This window comes from Lepidochelys kempii, chromosome 21, assembly GCF_965140265.1.
Source record: "Lepidochelys kempii isolate rLepKem1 chromosome 21, rLepKem1.hap2, whole genome shotgun sequence".
Taxonomy (NCBI): Eukaryota; Metazoa; Chordata; order Testudines; family Cheloniidae; genus Lepidochelys; species Lepidochelys kempii.
In genome coordinates this window covers 534069-558550 of record NC_133276.1, presented here as the reverse complement: position 1 = coordinate 558550, position 24482 = coordinate 534069, and the positions used below count along the sequence as shown (strand labels likewise).

Genomic DNA, 24482 nt, shown 5'->3' with positions numbered 1-24482 from the left:
GCGGGGAAGGCAGGGGCTCCAGTTTCTAGGGGACTGCAGGGGGCGTCTCCTCTCTCAAGTGCTGAGGGAGGCTCCTGGGAGCAGGTGGGTGTAGGGGCTCATGGGAAGGCAAAGAGCCCTTGTGGTGCAAATTCCGAGGCGTTTGGTTCCGGGGCTCCAGGAATTCAGCGTGCCCCAAAATCAGCTCCTTACCATTGTCCAAGTGCACTAAAATCCACAGGTCTGCAAACCGCTTTAAAACCTGGTATGCTGCCATGGTGTAGGGCGCAGAGCTTGTGGTGCAAAGCTGTCACTTGGGCAAGGGGATCCTCAGGCTACTTATTATGTCCCCCCACTGAACCATTCCCAGTGGTTCTGGCCGGAGCCAGGGGTTACGGTTGCTTTGCATGTCCCTTGACTCTCTAGTTCCTAGTTTACAGAGGTTTAAGTCTAGTGGCTCTCCACATTCTGGAAGGCCATAGAGCAGCACAGGGCAACCTTAACTCTGCCTTAATGAAGGCTGGCGCATTTGCTAACGTTCAGGTCAGAGCCTGGGCAGGGCCTAGGAGGTGCTAGTCTTTGATTAAGGGGGTTTGAGATTAGGAAATACCAACTGGCATCTTGATTCTTTGTCACTAACAAAATCACACTGTGACGTACTGCCGCCGGCTGTCTTTGTGGCAGACTGTGTCCTGCGAGGCAGAATGGGGGGGGGGGGGGGCTGTTTAGAATCATAGAATATCAGGGTTGGACGGGACCTCAGGAGGCCATCTAGTCCAACCCCCCGCTCAAAGCAGGACCAATCCCCAATTAAATCATCCCAGCCAGGGCTTTGTCAAGCCTGACCTTAAAAACTTCTAAGAAAGGAGATTCTACCACCTTCCTAGGTAACGCATTCCAGTGTTTAACCACCCTCCTAGTGAAAAAAGTTTTTCCTAATATCCAGCCTAAACCTTCCCCACTGCAACTTGAGACCATTACTCCTTGTCCTGTCCTCTTCTACCACTGAGAATAGTCTAGAACCATCCTCTCTGGAACCACCTCTCAGGTAGTTGAAAGCAGCTATCAAATCCCCCCTCATTCTTCTCTGCTGCAGACTAAACAATCCCAGTTCCCTCAGCCTCTCCTCATAAGTCATGTGTTCCAGACCCCTAATCATTTTTGTTGCCCTTCGCTGGACTCTCTCCAATTTATCCACATCCTTCTTGTAGTGTGGGGCCCAAAACTGGACACAGTACTCCAGATGAGGCCTCACCAATGTCGAATAGAGGGGGACGATCACGTCCCTCGATCTGCTCGCTATGCCCCTACTTATACATCCCAAAATGCCATTGGCCTTCTTGGCAACAAGGGCACACTGCTGACTCATATCCAGCTTCTCGTCCACTGTCACCCCCAGGTCCTTTTCCGCAGAACTGCTGCCTAGCCATTCGGTCCCTAGTCTGTAGCGGTGCATTGGGTTCTTCCGTCCTAAGCGCAGGACCCTGCACTTATCCTTATTGAACCTCATCAGATTTCTTTTGGCCCAATCCTCCAATTTGTCTAGGTCCCTCTGTATCCTATCCCTGCCCTCCAGCGTATCTACCACTCCTCCCAGTTTAGTATCATCCGCAAATTTGCTGAGAGTGCAAACCACACCATCCTCCAGATCATTTATGAAGATATTGAACAAAACCGGCCCCAGGACCGACCCCTGGGGCACTCCAACTTTCTACCCACCTTATAGTGCATTCATCCAGCCCATACTTCTTTAACTTGCTGACAAGTATACCGTGGGAGACCGTGTCAAAAGCTTTGCTAAAGTCAAGAAACAATACATCCACTGCTTTCCCTTCATCCACAGAACCAGTAATCTCATCATAGAAGGCGATTAGATTAGTCAGGCATGACAGTCCCTTGGTGAATCCATGCTGACTGTTCCTGATCACTTTCCTCTCATGTAAGTGCTTCAGGATTGATTCTTTGAGGACCTGCTCCATGATTTTTCTGGGGACTGAGGTGAGGCTGACTGGCCTGTAGTTCCCAGGATCCTCCTTCTTCCCTTTTTTAAAGATTGGCACTACATGAGCCTTTTTCCAGTCATCCGGGACCTCCCCCGTTCGCCACAAGTTTTCAAAGATAATGGCCAATGGTTCTGCAATCACAGCCGCCAATTCCTTCAGCACTCTCGGATGCAACTCGTCCGGCCCCATGGACTTGTGCACCTCCAGCTTTTCTAAATAGTGCCTAACCACCTCTTTCTCCACAGAGGGCTGGCCATCTATTCCCCATGTTGTGATGCCCAGCGCAGCAGTCTGGGAGCTGACCTTATTCATGAAGACAGAGGCAAAAAAAGTATTGAGTACATGAGCTTTTTCCACATCCTCTGTCACTAGGTTGCCTCCCTCATTCATTAAGGGGCCCACACTTTCCTTGGCTTTCTTCTTGTTGCCAACATACCTGAAGAAACCCTTCTTGTTACTCTTGACATCTCTCGCGAGCTGCAGCTCCAGGTGTGATTTGGCCCTCCTGATTTCATTCCTACATGCTCAAGCAATATTTTTATACTCTTCCCTGGTCATATGTCCAACCTTCCACTTCTTGTAAGCTTCTTTTTTATGTTTAAGATCCGCTAGGATTTCACCGTTAAGCCAAGCTGGTCACCTGCCATATTTACTATTCTTTCGACACATTGGGATGGTTTGTCCCTGTAACCTCAACAGGGATTCCTTGAAATACAGCCAGCTCTCCTGGACTCCTTTCCGCTTCATGTTAGTCCCCCAGGGGACCCTACCCATCCATTCCCTGAGGGAGTCGAAGTCTGCTGTCCTGAAGTCCAGGGTCCGTATCCTGCTGCTTACCTTTCTTCCCTGTGTCAGGATCCTGAACTCAACCAACTCATGGTCACTGCCTCCCAGATTCCCATCCACTTTTGCTTCCCCTACTAATTCTTCCCGGTTTGTGAGCAGCAGGTCAAGAAAAGCTCTCCCCCTAGTTGGCTCCTCTAGCACTTGCACCAGGAAATTGTCCCCTACGCTTTCCAAAAACTTCCTGGATTGTCTATGCACTGCTGTATTGCTCTCCCAGCAGATATCAAGAAAATTAAAGTCACCTATGAGAACCAGGGTGTGCGATCTAGTAGCTTCTGCGAGCTGCCGGAAGAAAGCCTCATCCACCTCATCCCCCTGGTCCAGTGGTCTATAGCAGACTCCCACCACTACATCACTCTTGTTGCTCACACTTCTAAACTTAATTCAGAGACACTCAGGTTTTTCTGCAGTTTCGTACCGGAGCTCTGAGCAGTCATACTACTCCCTACATACAGTGCTACTCCCCCACCTTTTCTGCCCTGCCTGTCCTTCCTGAACAGTTTATGTCCATCCATGACAGTACGCCAGTTTCTATGGTCCACATTTCTTACTTGTGCTACCAGTACCAGAGTAAGATTTTATGGTGCATGCTATATCTAGGACCCGAGCCAACTCCTACTGAAGTCCATGGGAGTCTCACCATGGATTTCAATGCGCTCTGGCTTGGGCCCTTAACGAGGTAGGTTCAGTGTTCCTTGAAAGATGGACCCATGGAAACCCACCTTTCTGCTGCTTTCTGCTCTGCTCCCATGCAATTCTGAACCTCCTCCATGTCCATAGTGAAGGACACAATGCCCCAGCCTCACATGAGCAGCCAGGAGGCTATGTGAAAAGGAAGCGACTCCACTTTATTGCCTGCAGAGTGTTTTCCACCCCCCATTCACTGGCAATAATGACTGGAAACCACAGACTGGGTCACAAATGGCATCTTGTGCCCCATGCCTGTCACCAACAGAGGCTGTATGTGACATGAAAATATTCTCCTCATCAGCTTGTCAGCTGTCCGCGGGGGCCTGGACTTTCTAGTTAAGGACCAGGAGGATCACTTTCCAGCAAGCTTTGTCCCAAACTAGTCACTTGTCACTGTAGGACTGTACGTGCTGTGGCTGGCACCTGGTCTATTGTAAAGTGAAACTAGATAAGAATCGGGTTTTGAACACTGTGGAAACTTCCCCCAGAGAAATCCCCAGGCCTGACTGAGCCAGTCACAGGTGCACCCAACACTTTATCAAATAGAGAACCTTAAGCAGCTGGTGTTTTATAGGAGGCTCTAAATGCTCCTCTTTAGTGATAACTATGAAGGTGACTAAGAAATGCCTTTAACTGCCCGTAGTATTATTTGCTCAGTGCAGATTTGAAAGTGGAGGCTCAGATGCAAGAAATGACATAAAGGGGAGAATTTCTGCTTTAAGTTAGCTCAACTTGATCGTGAACCTATGACAAGTTGTACAGGAAATTATGTAAACTCCCTGAATCAGTGTTATCTGCAAAGGTGGGGAGTGGGATTCTTCCAATTACGCAAATTTTGTATCCACAATAGAAAAAACGGAATCTATGTTACAGCAACATTCAACAATGATACACCAATGAGAGCCAAGTGGGTAGTGCAGCTGGAGCTGAAGTGTTTTCAGCCCTCTACTGTGAAAAGTGGTGGTAAAAATGCTCTGTCTACACCAGTGTCTCTGTTGTATCACCAGCAGAGCGGCATCCTATGTGCTTTCCTTTGCTGATTCAGCTCCAGTGTACTATGGCAGAGTGCAGGCATTTTTAACACCACTGTGACATACCCAGGGTACAATCCAGACTAATAAGTAGCTGCGTCACACCTGCCCTCTAACCCGGGGTGCCCTTTACACTGCCTTGCTGTTGTAGCCTCCAGTCTGGAGTGCTCACAAAGAGCCTCCAGCCTGCAAGTCACTCCCCACCATGTCTGTGTGCTGCAGCCAGCCAGGCACACCTTGGCTCTTACCAGCCTGAGTTATACTGAACGGTGACCCCAACTCACTCCCAGGCTTAGCTTTTCCCCCAGAAGTGAACACCCTGTACTTCCCAGCCCTCTCCTGGAGAATATCTCTAGAAATGTGGCTCCAACAAAACAGGTGAATTTAAATTACAATTCCCTGGATTACTGTGCAAGAAATCTTAAAAATCCATGGGATGTGTATTGTATAAACTTGAAACTAACAACGCTTGTAACATATAGCTTTGCATTTGGCAAATGACAGGAAAGAGGCTTTAGGACCTCGCACTCAAATCCAAATGTCTTCATTTTGTTTTATTTTAATTGCAGCAAAGCTTCTGACAGACTAATGGAATCAGATTAGGCAGAATTATAATAAAGCCTTTACCTAGAGCAATTGTCATGGGCAGTTAGTGATATGTCTGCAACATTTATATTCTAGTCACATTTCTATGTAATACGTACACAGAAGTTTGATTCTCCCTCATAAAGTGATCCTCAAATTTCTAACTCTGCAAACGAGCTCTTATTTTTAATCAATGGAGAACCACAAAGGCTTGGAAGACATCTTGTTTATTGATGTGGTATCAATCACTAGCTAACATTATATATGTCATCAGTGTTCTCTACTAGTTGGGAATGTCACAGCTGTCAGGTATGAGTTTTCATACTGCACGTTACAGCAAGAGACCCATAGAAGCTATTACCTCTAATACTACTACAGCAAGAGATGCACCTGTAACTCAAATGACTGAAGACTGTGTTTTGGGGTCAGAAAGTTTTACATCCCCAATTTCAACTGTTAAGTCCATGCAGTCATGATGTGCAGAACAGCTTATGATTCTAAAGTCTATATGACTATAAAATTGTTACAGTGTCCCTATTATGGTGTCCCTAGCCTCTGTTTGCCAGAAGCTGGGAATGGGCAACAGGGGATCCATCACTTGATGATTATCTGTTCTGTTCATTCCCCCTGGGGCACATGGCACTGGCCACTGTTGTAAGACAGGATATTGGACTAGATAGACCTTTGGTCTGATCCAGCATGGCCGTTCTTATGTTCCTCTTATTTGTGAAAACAAAGCATACAGTATAACACACAGACATGCAGAAAGTGTGAGGAACACAACTGAAAGCAGCATGTGTGTTAAACAAGTCAAAGCAAATGGGAAAGAGAAGAAAAGGCAAAGTCCTTTATTGTTATAATCAGATCAAGTTTTTGAAAGGCCTTGTCCCCAACTCCAGCGTGCAGTGGTAAATTTTGCAGACTATTTTTTGGCAGTAATAAATCGGGAAAGCACCCACAATGGTTAATACACTTAAGCAGTGCGGGTCACACACGTGTGAGAGAGAACTCTGAATTTGCCCAACACTGAAACAAATGAGATTAATGGCTTGTAAAATGGTTGCGATAAAAAACAGTACATTTAAGCGATAATTTTTCATTTGCCACACTAAAGATCTGTAGAATTCACTTACTTTGCCAAATACCAGCAATACATAGTACAAATTAGATTATCTAACAAACTCCTTTATTTTGTCTGCTCACCACTATCCAGCCTTAGTGGGTGGGAGAAATTATTTTAAATGTTAGATTAAAAGCTATAACAACCCATTAAACTTTTAGAATCTATCCCAAATTAAAGGCAACCTTCCATTGCTGGAAAGATGAGACTGAATGTTTTTGTTAAACATCCATAGTGTCAAGATTCCTTGTTGGTAATCCAATATTCAGTGGGAACTCTCCCAATATCGATGAGCCTTTAAAATAGATGTTTGGCAGAGAAAGAATTTATATCGAAGTTAAGGGAAAAAATCTTTACTGAGAGAGTAAACACCTAAAGCTAGGCAGTGTCTACAGACAGGAAAAAAAGGGAACTATGCCTGTTTGCAATGGTAAGCAGCACTGCAAAACCATTAAACGTTCCATTGTGGCTTGGCCAGATTGACTAGCCTTCAAACTTCTCAGGAGCCAAGGTCTGTATTATGAAAAACACATGCCACAAAAAACATTCTACTTTGCATAGGTATTAGCAGTAAAAGTCACTGAGGGAAAATAATTAGGATGTCTGCCTTTATATTTTTCTTAAATTCCACATTGAAATGCTGGCTTTTGTGTTAAGGAATCATTTCTTGCTTAGTCTCCATTCACATGGTCTGAAAGCTTCTTTTCCTTGGCCAAGATTTCTGCACTATGCGGTTTTGGCTCCTAAAAACTAAATTAATTCTCTTGAAGCAGATTTATCAGAGGGGAACATTCTTTAGGTATAGTGAACCTGTGAACAAAAAGTAGCTATCTTAGGAACTAACTTTCCAATTTGATAAAAGTGGATTTATAGAGGATCCTGACATACCCATCTCCCTTTCTAACACATCCCAATCCTGGATGTGAATCCTTCCCTGGACTGAACTGATAGAAAGACATGGTATATGCAGTAAATAAAGGAGCCTCATACACTACTTGGCAGAGTCAAAGCCCTTCCTGTAGTGAGTGTGTCCTTAAATTTTAATTGTCCTCCTCTTAGGTATGGATATCATGATTCCATTTGATATATTAGGCCTCTCACAAATCCAGAAGAGACCTGAAAACTGGATCGCTCACACAGCTGCTTTTAACTAACCGCTTCGTGCCCATAGTTGAGTTCCTTGCTTGCCATCTAGCTACCAGTACTTGCATATCAGAGCATGGAAACAACAGAACGTTTGGATAAAATGTATAATAATAATAATAACAACAACAATTTAAAAAAATTCTAAAAGCGTCCAGTCTTACTTATGAGATTTTTTTCTAGTGCTTTGTAATGTTCCACTCTTAGGTCCTGAAGGGCCAACTTTTCAAAAGTGGCCTCTAACATTGGGTACCCAGCTTTAGACATGTTGAGTCTGATTTTCATAGCTTCTCAGTACCTGCAGCTCCGATTGATATTAATACTGCTGAAATTTTGGTCCATGGTGTATGATGTTGGGAACCCAAAACACTTGGAAAATGTTGGCGAAAAGGAATGAGAATCACTGTGATTATGTGTTACAGAGTTACCTATAACTAGCTACGAAACAGGAAAAAGTCTTATCTCTGTACATCCCAAAACAGCCCTCTGAGCGCAGTGTCTTAACTAGACAATCCAGCCTGACCAATACACTACACAGTAATTTGAATTCATCTGTCAAAGATCTAAACATACTCTATACACTTTTGGAGAGTATCTATGTATTTAGTTATTCCAGTTATTAATATTAAAAGTGGAAATTCCAAAGGAAAAACTAAATCATCATTAGAGGAAGCTGCATCGTAATGAAAGAGTTTACAGCCAAACCTGTGTCATCTGAGCATAGAATTGCCTATTTCAAGAGACGCTTAACTTGCTGACACCAGGGCTTTGGCAGCAACAGAAAATGAGAGTCTCAGCACAAAAAGATTCAAAAGACTGAAGGCTCATATCAAACTACTGCAGTGCAGCCACATGTTTAATGCAGAAGCACCTGCAACTGGTCAATATGGGAGGCAACAAAATAGGGAGGCAACAAAGTCTAATGAATACCCAGCATGACAGTACCACAGTGGTGTGTCCCTCTTTGCTTAACTAAATTACGAATTTCAAAAGAGGCTAAATGTTAACACAATTTCTAACATTTCTTGAAAGGGCTTTTATTCCACAAATTTCTTGTTGGTGGCAGTGTCTCCAGCATACACATACAAACTCTTCTGTCTTCAGAATTCATTTCCAATGTTCACTCACATGCTTTTGTATACTTGCTGTCCACTCCTCTGGTTCTGTAACCTGGTTTTAGTCAGATCAATTGGAAAAACACAGGTAGTGCCAATGATCCCTGCAACTCCCCCATTGATGAGTTTAGCAGGCAGACTGAACAAGAGAAAGTGCATGTTAAGTGGAAGCAAATGAAGCAAGTATCTTTATTTCTCAAAGCTCACCTGTGCTATGTAAAACCAACAAGTCTCCTTGATACCTTTTCATGCTGAACTGGAAAAGCTCAGCATCTCCTTAGAGTTACTTAATGTAATCTCAGACTCCCTTTCAACTTGAACTAGAGTTTGGAATTGTGTTAGTTTTGCATTGCATATACTGCCCTTATTCAATCATCACTACTATCACAAGCAGCGTGCTCTGAAGCTCTCTATTCGTTATTTAAATTTAGTGCTACACCTCTTCTGCAAATAGCTTAAATAACCATATACAAAAAACAAACCAGTTCTGAACACTTTATGTGGAACCTCCAAACAAAGCTGAATTCTCTGAACAGGTGCAGGAAAACTGTCAATTTTAAATAGTACTATTGTCAGACCTTTGCACGTTGTAGAGACATTATTTTGCAGACTATATCCACAACAATGCTAGTATATTACAGAAAACTTTAGTTACAAATGAAAATTTGTCAAAATAAATGAATACAATACGTTTTTCAATCTATTTGATTTTGATGTATCTTAATCATTTAAAGTATGCTTGTTGGCTTACTCGCTAATTTCCAAACTCTAGCAAAGGATCTCACAGTTTTTAGTGTGAATTAGTGACGTTCTATTGTACTCACATAGGAACACAGCTAACTTTCAGCACTCCTGCTTTTTAACATTCCAGAACTATGAGACCTACCCAATGTGTTTCTCAGTCATTTTCTTTGAAATTCACCAGATGAAACGTGTTTGCACTTTTTGGTCACTCAATACAGATGCTCCTGGAGAGGAGTTGGTTGTTAAGCAGAAAATTCCAAGTAGTCTCTGTGAAGTAAAATGAAGCTTAAAAACCTTCTGGTTGTTATATATATAACACAATATTACTTCACTGACTGTATGAGAATAAAGCTATTTCAAGCAGCTCCATGCCACTCAAATTCTATGTGCAGGGAACGTGTGACAAATCAGCACCCGCCCCCAGCTGTAGTGACAGCTGATCAGTGGTGCAAGTAGAAGTAATATCTTGCCAGTATTGCGCTCATGGGAGGGACACGTGACCCTCCATGTGACTCCTCCCCACCCACCACACTCTCCCTGTCCCCTCCAACACCCCCCCCTTACCTGTCTAAAATTTTACAACTGCATCTGTTAAATAGATGCAGTTGTAAAATGATGCCTTGGGCCCCTGGTGCCATCTGTACTTCCAGGTGTCACTGAGGATCCAGCAGCACTCCAAATTGTCCTCCCTATCCTTATTTAAGAAGTTTTCAATCACCCCCCTTTTCCTTAACACACTATCAGTGCCTCCCTTATGTCCATACTAAGCTTCTGCCAGCTTACCTTTATCAAAGGTATGTCTTCACTACCAACGTTAAAGCGCTGCCACGGCTGTGTAGTCGTGGCACTGGTGGAGTAAGCAGAGGCATTCCTCTAATGATCTGGCCTTGATGGGATGCCATACGGATGTTATATGGATAATTCAGACTAATGGGAAGAAACAGAAACAAAACCACTGTTTAAACACCTTCCATCCCCCCATCCCTCCTGAGGACTCCTGACCAACTTAACAACACAATACATATGCTAACAAATTTAAACAAAGCCTTTGTTTAAGTTTGTTAGCACATGTATTGTGCTGTTAAAACCATATAAAGAATGAAAGCCCTCCCTAACCGCATTCTGCTCCTTTAAGGAGCAGAGTGCAGCCCCCCATGGAGGCGGGAGTGGGCTAGCCCCAAGTCTTTCCGATACCCCATACCTGCTAAAAAACTCTTGCCAGTACTGCATACTGGAGGGTACCGCCCAACTTGCACTCCTGCAGCTTGTCCCCCGTTAATGCCAGAAACCTCCAAGTGGGGCCCCATGAAGCTGTAAGAAGTTTGGCGTGGACACAGGAGTGGCAGCGCTCTGGCCTGAGTAATGCAGATCACACTAGCAGGGACTGCACCCCCCCACGCGACCTCCTCCTGCTTTCCCAGCCAGCCCCGTAGGCCCAGGCTCCTGACACCCCAACCTCCCCTGTGCAGCGCGTGCAGCGGGATGGGAAGAGGGGGCGGGGCAATAACAGCACCGCGGCCCTCTGGGATTCGGTCACGCACCCAACACAAACTCCCCCCGTCACTGCCAGCCCCACCCGGATACTGTGCACATGCGCAGTGCGGCCGATAAATGGCGCTGCTCGAGGGGGACTAGAATAGGGTTGAGGTGTTGTTAGCGGCGGGAAGGGGTATAAGAGACAGGCGCAAGAGCCAATAACGTGCGGGGCGGTAGGCGCCATCTGCTCCGGGCCTAACACAGTAGAGACAGCGTCGCGCTCCCGAGCTCACTCCCTCGGTTCGGCGCCGCCGGTTGAGCCCGCCCCGCCGCAAGGGTGCACAGTGATTGGCACCAGCCGCCCCTAGAGACAGCCAGTGCGGAGCGGGCGCCGCTCTTTGCCCCACCCTTGGCCCATGGTAGCGGCTGGGGCCGGTTCCCCCCCGTCATGGCGGCGCTCAGTGGCGCGTCCTTCCTGTGGCCCGTATCCGTGACTCTGTCTGGCGCCAAGCGCTAAACGGGGATCGAACGGAGAGAGCCTGGAGCGACGCCCCCGGTCCCTTCAGCCCCAGTCAGCGAGACCCCGCCCGTAACTCCCCCTTCCCTTCATGCCGGGCAGAGAGAGCCCGTAACGCCCCCCGTCCCCTCAGCGCAGAGTAGAGAGACCCCGTAACGCCCCGCCGTGCCAGACAGCGAGCCCGTAACGCCCCTCCGTGCGGGGCACAGAGACCCCGTAACCACCTGCCCGGCCCCTCAGCCGCGCAAAGAGACCCCGTAACGCCTCGCCCCTCAGCGGCGGACAGAGAGAGCCCGTAACGCCCCTCCGTGCGGGGCACAGAGACCCCGTAACCACCTGCCCGGCCCCTCAGCCGCGCAAAGAGACCCCGTAACGCCTCGCCCCTCAGCGCCGGACAGAGAGAGCCCGTAACGCCCCTCCGTGCGGGGCACAGAGACCCCGTAACCACCTGCCCGGCCCCTCAGCCGCGCAAAGAGACCCCGTAACGCCTCGCCCCTCAGCGGCGGACAGAGAGAGCCCGTAACGCCCCTCCGTGTGGGGCACAGAGACCCCGTAACCACCTGCCCGGCCCCTCAGCCGCGCAAAGAGACCCCGTAACGCCTCGCCCCTCAGCGGCGGACAGAGAGAGCCCGTAACGCCCCTCCGTGTGGGGCACAGAGACCCCGTAACCACCTGCCCGGCCCCTCAGCCGCGCAAAGAGACCCCGTAACGCCTCGCCCCTCAGCGCCGGACAGAGAGAGCCCGTAACGCCCCTCCGTGCGGGGCACAGAGACCCCGTAACCAACACAGAGCCCCCGAGCTCCCTGCCGCTGGGCAGTGAGAGCCCGTAACGCCCCGCCCCTCCTTGCCCGGCAGAGAGACCCCGTAGCTCCTGATCCCTCAGTGTGCCCAGCAGCGTGAGCCCCTGATGGCGCCCAGTACCGAGCCAGGCTCGCTCCCTCTCACTTTCCCACAATCTGTCACCAGCCTGCTCTCTTGTTCCCCCCTCCTCACTCAGACATTCTCACAGGGAGAGGCGGGAAAGACTGGGCTTGTTACCTCATACTGGGGATGGGTAAGAAGAGGGGACACGATAAATACACACAAAAATGTGCGACCCCATTTCAGCAGGGCTGGTGTTAGGCTGACTGGGGCCTGAGCCCAACCACATCAGGTTACAGGCCCTCTGCCTGGGGATGAAGCCCTTGGGCTTTGGCCCCTCCTGCCTGGAACAGTGGGGCGGGCTCAGGCTTCAGTCCCCCTCTCCTGGGGTTGTGTAGTAACTTTTGTTGTCAGAGGGGGGCTGTGGTGCAATGAAGTTTGAGAACCCCTGGTCTAGAGAAAGGTTTCAGAGTAGCAGCCCTGTTAGTCTGTATTCGCAAAAAGAAAAGGAGGACTTGTGGCACCTTAGAGACTAACCAATTTATATGCATCCGATGAAGTGAGCTGTAGCTCACGAAAGCTCATGCTCAAATAAATTGGTTAGTCTCTAAGGTGCCACAAGTCCTCCTTTTCTTTTTGGTCTAGAGAAAGCAGCTCAGGAACTTGTTCTCTGTCTCCTAATACAAGAACAAGGGGACAGTCAATTAAACAGAAAGGAGACAAATCAAAATGAATGAAATAACTTTTCACTCAGCGCATACTTAAGCTGTGGAACTCATTGCCAAAGGAAGTTATCAAGGCCAGAAACCAACCAAGATTCAAAGAGATTGGACATTTATATGGAAAACATACATCCAGAGTTACAGTTGTTGATGCTAACCAATTTTGGAAGGTGTGTTCACCCTCATGCTTCAAGGTTTAAGCCAATCTCTAACTATTAGAGACCATGAGGACACGTAACGTAGGGGACAGAATATCCAAAATTTGTAGACTGCAGAGTATCTAACACACCTTCCTCTGAAGCTAGTGTACTTTAGTGTCAAAGAGACAAAATACTGCACTAGATGGCCTATAGGTCTGAGCCAGTCTGACAATTCCTGTGTTCCCATGACTCATTCACACTCTCAAGAAAGAGATCTTGGAGTCATTGTGGATAGTTCTCTGAAAACATCCACTCAGTTTAAAAAGGGAACATAATGTTGGGAATCATTAAGAAAGGGATAGAAAATAAGACAGAAGATATATTATTGCCACTATATAAATCCTTGGTATGCCCACATCTTGAATACTGCGTACCAGATATGGAACAGCTGCTATATGAGGAGAGATTAATACGACTGGGATTTTTCAACTTGGAAAAGAGATGACTAAGGGGGGATATGATAGAGGTCTATACAATCATGACTGGTGTGGAGAAAGTAAATAAGGAGGTGTTCTTTACTCATAACACAAGAACTAGGGGTCACCAAATGAAATTAATAGGCAGCAAGTTTAAAAGGAAGTTTTTTTCACACAATGCAGAGTCAACCTGTGGAACTCTTTGCCTGGGGATGTTGTGAAGGCCAAGTCTATAACAGGGTTCAAAAAAGAACTAGATAAGTTCATGGAGGATAGGTCCATCAATGGCCATTAGCCAGGATGGGCGGGGATGGTGTCCCTAGCCTCTGTTTGCCAAGAGCTGGGAATGGGCAACAGGGGATGGATCACTTGATGATCACCTGTTCTGTTCATTCCCTTTGGGGCACCTGGCATTGGCCACTGTTGGAAGACAGGATACTGGGCTAGATGGACCTTTGGTCTGACTCACTATGGCCATTCTTATGTTCATTCTCTCCCCCTCTGACTAGTTGTTCTTTTGTACACTTGTTTCTGATTCACTCATTCAGCTGAACAGTGAGTCTCTGATTCACCCAGGCATTTGTTTAGACATTCATTCCCTCCAGTTTGCACCCATTTCTGCTTTTTGCACGGCCACCTGGCAGCAGCTCATTGTGAAGCCAGCAGCTGCTGCAGCTATGCTCTGCCATGCTGTCTTGGCTGAGGATTCACTGAATGCACTCCATGTCCTGCATGGCACTGACTGCAGCTGCTCCTGTGGCAAGGATGCTACCCTGTGCAGGCTCTGGGCTAGTGTCGTATGCACACTCACTACATGGATCACCTAGGGCACAGAGGCTCAATTTAGCTCTTTGGGGCAGGGAATGTCTTCTACTACATAAAAGACCTCTGCTCATCCCTGTACGAATTGCTCAGTCCTTATCCTAGCACCAGTTCCCACCTTCTTTTCAGATCCTTCTGAAAACACAGCTCTTTCCCAAGGCTCCCAAATGCCACAATCTCATGCCATTGCTACATCACCCCACCGCATGTCTTGAGGTTATCTCTAAGCTTAGAGTCCTAGTATCTGTGTGCTCTTGGCAGCTCAGGCAGGGGAACCAGGTCTCTGTATATTGTACATGGCCAAGCATATTCTCAACAACTAACAAATAGTAAAGGTGCTATATACAGCATTAATAGTAATCTGGAGCCAATGGGGCTGCTTGTAAAAGCTGTTATTTTTACAATGATTTATTACTTATAACAAATACATTTGCCATTAACCAGGTCAAATCTACCAAAATGTCCTAAAACTCACTCTTTTATTCCATACCCGATTCACTCTGCTAATTAACAGTATTTTGTATGTGTGTGTTTTGTTCTTTTGAAGCTTGTTTGTGATTAAAAGGAGGCAGAACAAGTTGGTGTTAAGAAGAAGTGGGCATTTTACAGCAGAAAGTGTGATTGGGAAGTATGTGTGAGAGTATGTTACATGTTTGGATCTATGAACTCTGAGAAACCTCTTTCAGGAAATGGGGGTGGGGAGGAATAATAGCATTGTGGCCTATGATTGCTTGGCTTTCCAGCAGAATCATTTTCAGAAATGGTCACACAACAGAGCAGTTCAGAAAAAAGGAAAAAGTGTTGGGAACAAGGCTGAAGGGGAGCTGGAGGAGGATAGGCACAGTGCACTTCCAACAGCATTTTCATATGTGTGCATGTGTCACATATGAATATTCTTTGTGTTACTTCAATGTTTTTAGATTATGATTTCAGAAAAGCAAATTGTGGGTAGTTAAGACATCAGATCTAGCATGTAAAGTGCAGCAGTAGGCAGGATTAAAAACCACCATGATGGGATACGGCTTAGGACACCATAATTAAGGTATAACAGACTATGGTACAAATCCTCTGAAAAAGAAACATTCAAGGAACAAGAAGTGGCCAATTTGGCTTCATGAAGGACTGACTCTAAGAACCAAATTTTTTAAATAGTGAGTCAAGGCTGCAGGGAAAAGATAAGCACTGCAAAAAATGGTACCTTTTTAATTATAAGCAGAATAAGAACAGCTTCTACAAATATTAAAGAGACTGAAGCTCAATTAGTAAAGGGGGAGGATGAGATTATAATGGCTGATACTGAAATGCAACTTAAAAAGGAGCAGTTAACAAAACACAAAATATAAATAAGTTTGAAAAATTAGTAAGGCAGGTCCAGTAAAAATAACAATTTATAAAGAGCAGAAAAGGGAATATTTGGTAAAATCACAGTTATTAAAATCTGCCTGTCCAGATTATATATGTCCTAGGATAGCAAGGGGAATAGCCAGAGAACTTATTGCACCCTTGACTGCTTTTGAAAAATCACGAACAACTGATGAGACACAGGAAGACTTAGAGCAAACACTCTAAAGTAAGGCTAAATGGATATGGAGGTTAGAGGAAGTGGGAACAACTTGTAAGGAGACCAGGTTACGATTGTCCATGTCCTGATAAAATAAATTTTAATGAGACTAGTTAGTTTCTATAGTGATTTATACACATATATGCACACATTAGAATCATAGAATATCAGAGTTGGAAGGGACCTCTGGAGGTCATCTAGTCCAACCCCCTGCCCAGAGCAGGACCAATCCCAACTAAATCATCCCAGCCAGGGCTTTGTCAAGCCTGACCTTAAAAACTTCTAAGGAAGGGGATTCCACCACCTCCCTAGGTAATGTATTCCAGTGTTTCACCACCCTCCAAGTGAAAAAGTTTTTCCTACTATCCAACCTAAATCTCCCCCACTGCAACTTGAGACCATTACTCCTTGTCCTGTCATCTGCTATCACTGAGAATAGTCTAAATCCATTCTCTTTGGATCTACCTTTCATGCAGTTAAAAGCAGCTATCAAATCCCCCCTGATTCTTCTCTTCCGTAGACTAAACAATCCCAGTTCCCTCAGCCTCTCCTCATAAGTCATGTGTTCCAGATCCCTAATCATTTTTGTTGCCCTTCACTGGACTCTCTCCAATTTCTCCACATCCTTCTTGTAGTGTGGGGCCCAAAACTGGACACAGTACTCCAGAAGAGGCCTCACCAGTGTCGAATAGAGGGGAACGATCACGTCTCTCGATCTGCTGGCAATGCCCCTACTTATACACCCCAAAATGCCATTGGCCTTCTTGGCAACAAGGGCACACTGTTGACTCATATCCAGCTTCTCGTCCACTGTCACCCCTAGGTCCTTCTCTGCAGAACTGCTGCCGAGCCATTTGGTCCCTAGTCTGTAGCGGTTCATTGGATTCTTCCGTCCTAAGTGAAGGACTCTGCACTTGTCCTTGTTGAACCTCATCAGATTTCTTTTGGCCCAATCCTCCAATTTGTCTAGGTCCCTCTGTATCCTATCCCTACCCTGCAGCGTATCTACCACGTCCTCCCAGTTTAGCGTCAATCTGCAAACTCGCTGAGGGTGCAATCCACGCCATCCTCCAGATCATTAATGAAGATATTGAACAAAACTGGCCCCAGGACCGACCTTTGGGGCACTCCGCTAGGAAGTGAGCTGTAGCTCACAAAAGCTTATGCTCAAATAAATTGGTTAGTCTCTAAGGTGCCACAAGTACTCCTTTTCTTTTTCCGCTAGTTACCAGCTGCCAGCTAGACATGGAGCCATTGATCACTACCCATTGAGCCCGACAATCTAGCCAACTTTCTACCCACCTTGTAGTGCATCCATCCAGCCCATACTTCTTTAACTTGCTGACAAGAATACTGTGGGAGACCATGTCAAAAGCTTTGCTAAAGTCAAGGAATAACACGTCCACTGCTTTCCCTTCATCCACAGAACCAGTTATCTCATCATAGAACGCAATTAGATTAGTCGGGCATGACTTTCCCCTGGTGAATCCATGCTGACTGTTCCTGATCACTGTCCTCTCCTCTAAGTGCTTCAGAATTGATTCCTTGAGGACATGCTCCATGATTTTTCTGGGGACTGAGATGAGGCTGACCGGCCTGTAGTTCCCAGGATCCTCCTTCTTCCCTTTTTTAAAGATTGGCACTACATTAGCCTTTTTCCAGTCTTCCGGGACTTCCCCCGATCGCCATGAGTTTTCAAAGATAATGGCCAATGGCTCTGCGATCACATCCGCCAATTCCTTTAGCACTCTTGGATGAAATGCATCCAGCCCCATGTACTTGTGCATGTCCAGTTTTTCTAAATAGTCCCGAACCACGTCTTCCTTCACAGAGGGCTGGCCACCTCCTCCCCATGCTGTGCTGCCCACTGCAGTAGTCTGGGAGCTGACTTTTGTTTGTGAAGACAGAGGCAAAAAAAAGTATTGAGTACATTAGCTTTTTCCACATCCTCTGTCACTAGGTTGCCTCCCTCATTCAGTAAGGGGCCCACACTTTCCTTGGCTTTCTTCTTATTGCCAACATACCTGAAGAAACCCTTCTTGTTACTCTTAACATCCCTCACTAGCTGCAACTCCAGGTGTGATTTAGCCTTCCTGATTTCGTTCCTACATGCCCGAGCAATATTTATATATTCATCCCTGGTCATTTGTCCAGTCTTCCACTTCTTGTAAGCCTCTTTTTTGTGTTTAAGATCAGCAAGGATTTCACTGTTAAGCCAAGCTGATCGCCTGCCATATTTACTATTCTTTCTACACATAGGGATGATTTGTCCCTGTAACCTCAATAAGGATTCTTTAAAATACAGCCAGCTCTCCTGGATTCCTTTCCCCCTCATGTTATTCTCCCAGGGGATCTTGCCCATCAGTTCCCTTAGGGAGTCAAAGTCTGCTTTTCTGAAGTCCAGGGTCCATATTCTGCTGCTTTCCTTTCTTCCTTGTGTCAGGATCCTGAACTTGACCACCTCATGGTCACTGCCTCCCAAGTTCCCATCCACTTTAGCTTCCCCTACTAATTCTTCCCGGTTTGTGAGCAGCAGGTCAAGAAGAGCTCTGCCCCTAGTTGGTTCCTCCAGCACTTGCACCAGGAAATTGTCCCCTACCCTTTCCAAAAACTTCCTGGATTGTCTGTCCATCGCTGTATTGCTCTCCCAGCAGATATCAGGATGATTGAAGTCGCCCATGAGAACCAGGGCATGCGATCTAGTAGCTTCTGCGAGTTGCTGGAAGAAAGCCTCGTCCACCTCATCCCCCTGGTCCGGTGGTCTATAGCAGACTCCCACCACGACATCACCCTTGTTGCTCACACTTCTAAACTTAATCAGAGACTCTCAGGTTTTTCTGCAGTTTCATACTTGAGCTCTGAGCAGTCATACTGCTCCCTTACATACAATGCAACTCCCCCACCTTTTCTGGCCTCCCTATCCTTCCTGAACAGTTTATACCCATCCATGACAGTATTCCAGTCATGCGAGTTATCCTACCAAGTCTCTGTTATTCCAGTCACATCATAATTCCCTGACTTTGTCAGGACCTCCAGTTCTCCCTGCTTGTTTCCCAGGCTTTGTGCATTTGTATATAGGCACTTGAGATAACCAGCTGATCGCCCCTTGTTCTCAGTATGAGGCAGGAGCCCTCCCCTCTCACACGCTCCTGCTCGAGCTTCCTCCCAGTATCCCGCTTCCCCACTAACCTCAGGGCTTTGGTCTCCTTCCCCCGGTGAACCTAGTTTAAAGCCCTCCTCACTAGGTTAGCCAGCCTGCTCGCGAAGATGCTCTTCCCTCTCTTCGTTAAGTGGACCCCGTCTCTACCTAGCACTCCTCCTTCTTGGAACACTATCCCATGGTCGAAGAATCCAAAGCCTTCTCTCCGACATCACCTGCGTAGCCATTCGTTGACTTCCACGATTCAACGATCCCTACCCCAGCCTTTTCCTTCCATGGGGAGGATGGACGAGAACACCACTTGCGCCTAATACTCCTTTATCCTTCTTCCCAGAGCCACGTAGTCTGCAGTGATCCGCTCAAGGTAATTCTTGGCAGTATCACTGGTGCCCACGTGGAAAAGCAGGAAGGGGTAGTGGTCCGAGGGCTTGATGAGTCTCGGCAGACTCTCCGTCACATCGCGAGAGCTCTCTATGCCATTATCCAAATCATCACTGTAGATATTGAATAGAACTGGAACCATGATGGATCCCTGCAGGACCCCACTCGATGTGCCCTTCCAGCTTGATTACAAATCATTGATAACTACTCTCTGGGAATGATTTTCCACCCAGTTTGCATCCACCTCATAGTAGCTCCATCTAGGTTGTATTTCCCTCATTTGTTTATGAGAAGGTCATGTGAGACAGTATCCAAAGCCTTACTAAAGCCCAGATATACCACATCTATTGCTTCCCCACAATTCACAAGGCTTGCTTGACAAGTATCCCATCAGCTGGTTGCCCTCCTTCCCTAGGCCCCCAAGGACTAGTTTATTGCAATATCTTCTTTTCCTTTTTAAATAAATTGTCCTTTTTAGTTGGGGAGCTTGGCCATCTTCCTCCATCTGCCACAGATTCCAGGCCAGTTGCTGTGTCAGGAAACTCTCCTAAGCACCAGTAGCCCAAGACCTGCTGATGACAGGAACCTTGTCCTAGCAAGTTATTGTTACATCTCAAGGAAGTCTTTGGGCCCTGATTTTAGACTGTCACAGCTGGACAAATTGAAAAAGGAGGCCAGAGCAGCCAGAGAGGCTTTACAAAGCCTTAAGAAATAAATAAAGGTTCTGTGCCGTTATCTGAGAGAGACCAAAGCAATAAATACAGAAGACGAACTTCAGCACTGCCATGCAGTGAGTGTGTCCCCCACTGTCTAACTCCCTGCAGCTGTCTTGGTAATGTGGTGAAGTACCTGAGCAGTCCTTCCCCCTTGCAATCATGGGACCCTCAGCTGAGTGAGAGCTCTCCCAGCAAGCATCTGTGCCAGTTTGAGAAAGTTCCAAAGTCTGCCTGCGATGCCAGGAGCCAGGGAAAGGTTTATGCAGTTGGGACATTATGCCCTGATCCAGCAAAGCACTTTGCACACGTGCTTTCCCTAGAAGCCAATAGAAATATAGAGCTGCCAGACTGGATCTGATCTGGGGGCCATCTAGTCCAGTATCCTGGCTCTGCCAGTGGCACTGGCTGCCTCAGAGGAAGGTGCAAGAGCCCCCCAATTAGACAGATTTGGGATAATCTCTCTGACACATGTATTAATGACTCTCTATTTTGTAGCAAAGCTTTGCATATAGGCAAGAAGGGCAACAGGTCCAAAGAGAAAATCTTTCCTGTGGCGTCCAGTGTGTGCGATCAGTGTCGTTCCCCATGTTGGTAGCCAAATCCAGCCGCGAGCTCTGCCAGAGCAGAGCTGTCAGCAGTTTGCTATACATGGACTTCTACTAGAGCAGAAGCCCAGTCACAGGTGCATATTCTCCAGCAACCTGGACGTCATTCTAGCAGAAACTTCACCCAGAGTTCATAGAAGATCACTGTCACCAAGTCTGATCTCTTAGGTAGCACAGGGCAACTCCTAGCTAAAAAGCTGTGACCGTTTCTATTATAAACCCCTGAGCTCTGCTGCTGTCAGACTTTCTGAAACGTTCCCTTTCCAGGCTGACATATTCCAAGCTTGCTCTCTGTCCAGAAGAGCTTTTTAAGGGTGAGCAAAAATGGCTCAGCTCTTTGTTGGTTTCAGAGTAACAGCCGTGTTAGTCTGTATTCGCAAAAAGAAAAGGAGTACTTGTGGCACCTTAGAGACTAACCAATTTATTTGAGCATAAGCTTTCGTGAGCTACAGCTCACTTCATCGGATGCATACTGTGGAAAGTGTACAAGACCTTTTTATACACACAAAGCATGAAAAAATACCTCCCCCCACCCCACTCTCCTGCTGGTAATAGCTTATCTAAAGTGATCACTCTCCTTACAATGTGTATGATAATCAAGGTGGGCCATTTCTAGCACAAATCCAGGGTTTAACAAGAACGTCTGTGGGGGGAGAGGTAGGAAAAAACAAGGGGAAATAGGTTACCTTGCATAATGACTTAGCCACTCCCAATCTCTATTCAAGCCTAAGTTAATTGTATCCAATTTGCAAATGAATTCCAATTCAACAGTCTCTCGCTGGAGTCTGGTTTTGAAGTTTTTTTGTTGTAATATCGCAACTTTCATGTCTGTAATCGCGTGACCAGAGAGATTGAAGTGTTCTCCGACTGGTTTATGAATGTTATAATTCTTGACATCTGATTTGTGTTCATTTATTCTTTTACGTAGAGACTGTCCAGTTTGACCAATGTACATGGCAGAGTGGCATTGCTGGCACATGATGGCATATATCACACTGGTGGATGTGCAGGTGAACGAGCCTCTGATGATGTGGCTGATGTTATTAGGCCCTGTGATGGTGTCCCCTGAATAGATATATGGGCACAGTTGGCAATGGGCTTTGTTGCAAGGATGGGTTCCTGGGTTAGTGGTTCTGTTGTGTGGTATGTGGTTGCTGGTGAGTATTTGCTTCAGGTTGGGGGACTGTCTGTAGACAAGGACTGGCCTGTCTCCCAAGATTTGTGAGAGTGTTGGGTCATCCTTCAGGATAGGTTGTAGATCCTTAATAATGCGTTGGAGGGGTTTTAGTTGGGGGCTGAAGGTGACGGCGAGTGGCGTTCTGTTATTTTCTTTGTTAGGCCTATCCTGTAGTAGGTGACTTCTGGGAACTCTTCTGGCTCTATCAATCTGTTTCTTCACTTCCACAGGTGGGTATTGTAGTTGTAAGAATGCTTGATAGAGATCTTGTAGGTGTTTGTCTCTGTCTGAGGGGTTGGAGCAAATGCGGTTGTATCGCAGAGCTTGGCTGTAGACGATGGATCGTGTGGTGTGGTCAGGATGAAAGCTGGAGGCATGTAGGTAGGAATAGCAGTCAGTAGGTTTCCGGTATAGGGTGGTGTTTATGTGACCATCGTTTATTAGCACTGTAGTGTCCAGGAAGTGGATCTCTTGTGTGGACTGGACCAGGCTGAGGTTGATGGTGGGATGGAAATTGTTGAAAACATGGTGGAATTCCTCAAGGGCTTCTTTTCCATGGGTCCAGATGATGAAGCTGTCATCAACATAGCACAAGTAGAGTAGGGGCGTTAGGGGACGAGAGCTGAGGAAGCGTTGTTCTAAGTCAGCCATAAAATTGTTGGCATACTGTGGGGCCATCCGGGTACCCATAGCAGTGCCGCTGATTTGAAGGTATACATTGTCCCCAAATGTAAAATGTCCTCTTTGTTGGTATGAGCAGCAAGGGAAGATACTTTTCCCTTTATGAAAAACATTCTGGTCATTTCTTTAGCAGCTGCACAGCAGAAACGGCAGAGGGCTGGAGGCCGAACCTTGGCAAGGAAAAAGCCCTCCCAGGTGAGAAAAGTCTTGGAGCACCCTAAGGACCATTGTTTTAGCTCTAGCTGTGTTGTGAATATGTGGGAATCCTGCGGCACAGTGTGCAGTCAAGTTGGACTGTGCTTTTTTTTTTTTGCTAAGTGTGCATGAAAAGGGCACGTGCTGTGCAGACTACCCGTGGCTGTCACAGTTACAACCTCCCACAGTCCATGCACACATTGTGAGGCAATTGGAAGGAAATTGCCCTTACTGATTCCATCATTCAGTCAGGACTTCAATGCCCTGGGTCTCCCTTATCTTTTGTGTTGTGCTCTGTAGTCCGTTCCAGCAATGGGTTCAGTCTTGGATCGCCACCTTATTCCACAGGCCCTGCTGAGAAGATCAGCTGCAGTGTGTGTCTGTGCATGGGGCTGGAGTGGCTCACTCCTAGTGTGAACTTACGTCCCGTTTTGGCCAGCACATTCCCTTTTTTAAGCCCTGCCCTGGCCGTCCTGACCTTTTTTTCCAAAAGGAGGCATTTGTCCCTTGTGCTCTTGCTGGCACAGTTGGCAAGAGAAAATGGGACAAATGCCCACTTTTTCAAAAAGGTGGGGTGCGGTGTGGAGGAATTTCGGGGGGAGGGAAGGGCAAGCAGAGATGCCAGCTCCCTGCAACAGGGGAGGCAGGGCTGGGGAGGGGAGGCAGTGTTCCAGTATGGGGCGGGGGGAGGGAGGGTGGCAAGGTTCTAGCAAGGGGCCAACAGCCTCCTGAGGGCTCCCCGCAACCCCTGCAGGGTTCTAGCCATGGGCAACAGCCTCGCGGAGGGGGTGTGTGGAGAGAATGGTCCTTGGGCAAGCAGCTGGGGGTGTCCCATTTTCTCTCTGGGAAATATGTCACCCTACTCACTCCTCACTGTGCAGAAGGGAAAGATGTAGGCTGCTTCTATTGCCCAAGAAGGAATGCCGCCCCATGAAAAGGGCCAAAACTAGGCCACTGCGCCATTTAAAGTCTAATTTCTGGTAAGATCAGACTTTGTTCTGGTCATCTGCCCATGGTGAATTTGGGACTAAGGCTCTCACTCATTGTTACAGTCAGCCTGGGTTTACAGAGAATGGCACTTAGTACATGACTGCATTAAACATCTTGGGATAGTCCTTGTGCCTTACATTCTCAGTGCACCATCACTGGCAATTTTACTTGAATCTTTGTGTTATGAGGAATGTTTATTTCCTGTACCTAGATGTGTAAAATAATTGTACAGTTTTGTGCCTTGCAGTGATTGTCTTTGTCTTTAGAGAGTCTCTATATTTTAAAACAGGGCATTAAGCATGCAACTATGTGTATAGTTTATTTTTTCCATTTAACTCCTAATTAAAAAGAAAAAGGAATTTACAATACACTTTATTTCCGAAATCCAGTCTAGACATGAATTCAAAAATGTAGTTTATTAAATTTAATAAAATAACTTAGAATGGTTCATTGTGAGTCTTCATTTTAATATATGTTCTGTTGCCATGGAAAACACCCATGGTGATGAGCATAACCTGCAGCTTTGTCAAGTACAAAATAAAATGAAAACAAACAACCCACAATTCCCCCTGTTCCTTCCTGTCCCTCTTTGAGTGTCTGCCAGTGAGGCTGCAATGCCCAGCTAAGCCCAAGTGCACAACAGCCAGTCTCCCCTATAGCGTCTTCCTCATACCACCTGACATGTGGGTTATAATACATTTCTGTTGGGCCCCGGAATTTCCCTCCATGTGCAGCGTGGTACTGCT

The 24482-nt window shown here is 46.5% G+C and overlaps 1 protein-coding gene across 5 annotated transcripts in view; it reads right to left on the bottom strand.

Moving 5' to 3' along the window:
• Nucleotides 1–12055, bottom strand: part of LOC140901449 (mitochondrial glutamate carrier 1-like) — a 35528-nt gene extending 23473 nt beyond the window's left edge. For 2 of the 5 annotated variants that reach the window (XM_073320327.1, XM_073320326.1), the window contains exons 1-4: nucleotides 10458–10789; nucleotides 10040–10183; nucleotides 9399–9523; nucleotides 8526–8651 (exon numbers count right to left, since the gene is read on the bottom strand). In XM_073320327.1, coding sequence (XP_073176428.1) covers nucleotides 8526–8651; nucleotides 9399–9418 — 146 coding nt within the window. In that variant the 5' untranslated portion in view covers nucleotides 9419–9523; nucleotides 10040–10183; nucleotides 10458–10789. The other 3 variants (XR_012155858.1, XR_012155857.1, XR_012155859.1) reach the window with 3 other exon arrangements.
• Between the last annotated feature and the right edge of the window lie 12427 nt (nucleotides 12056–24482).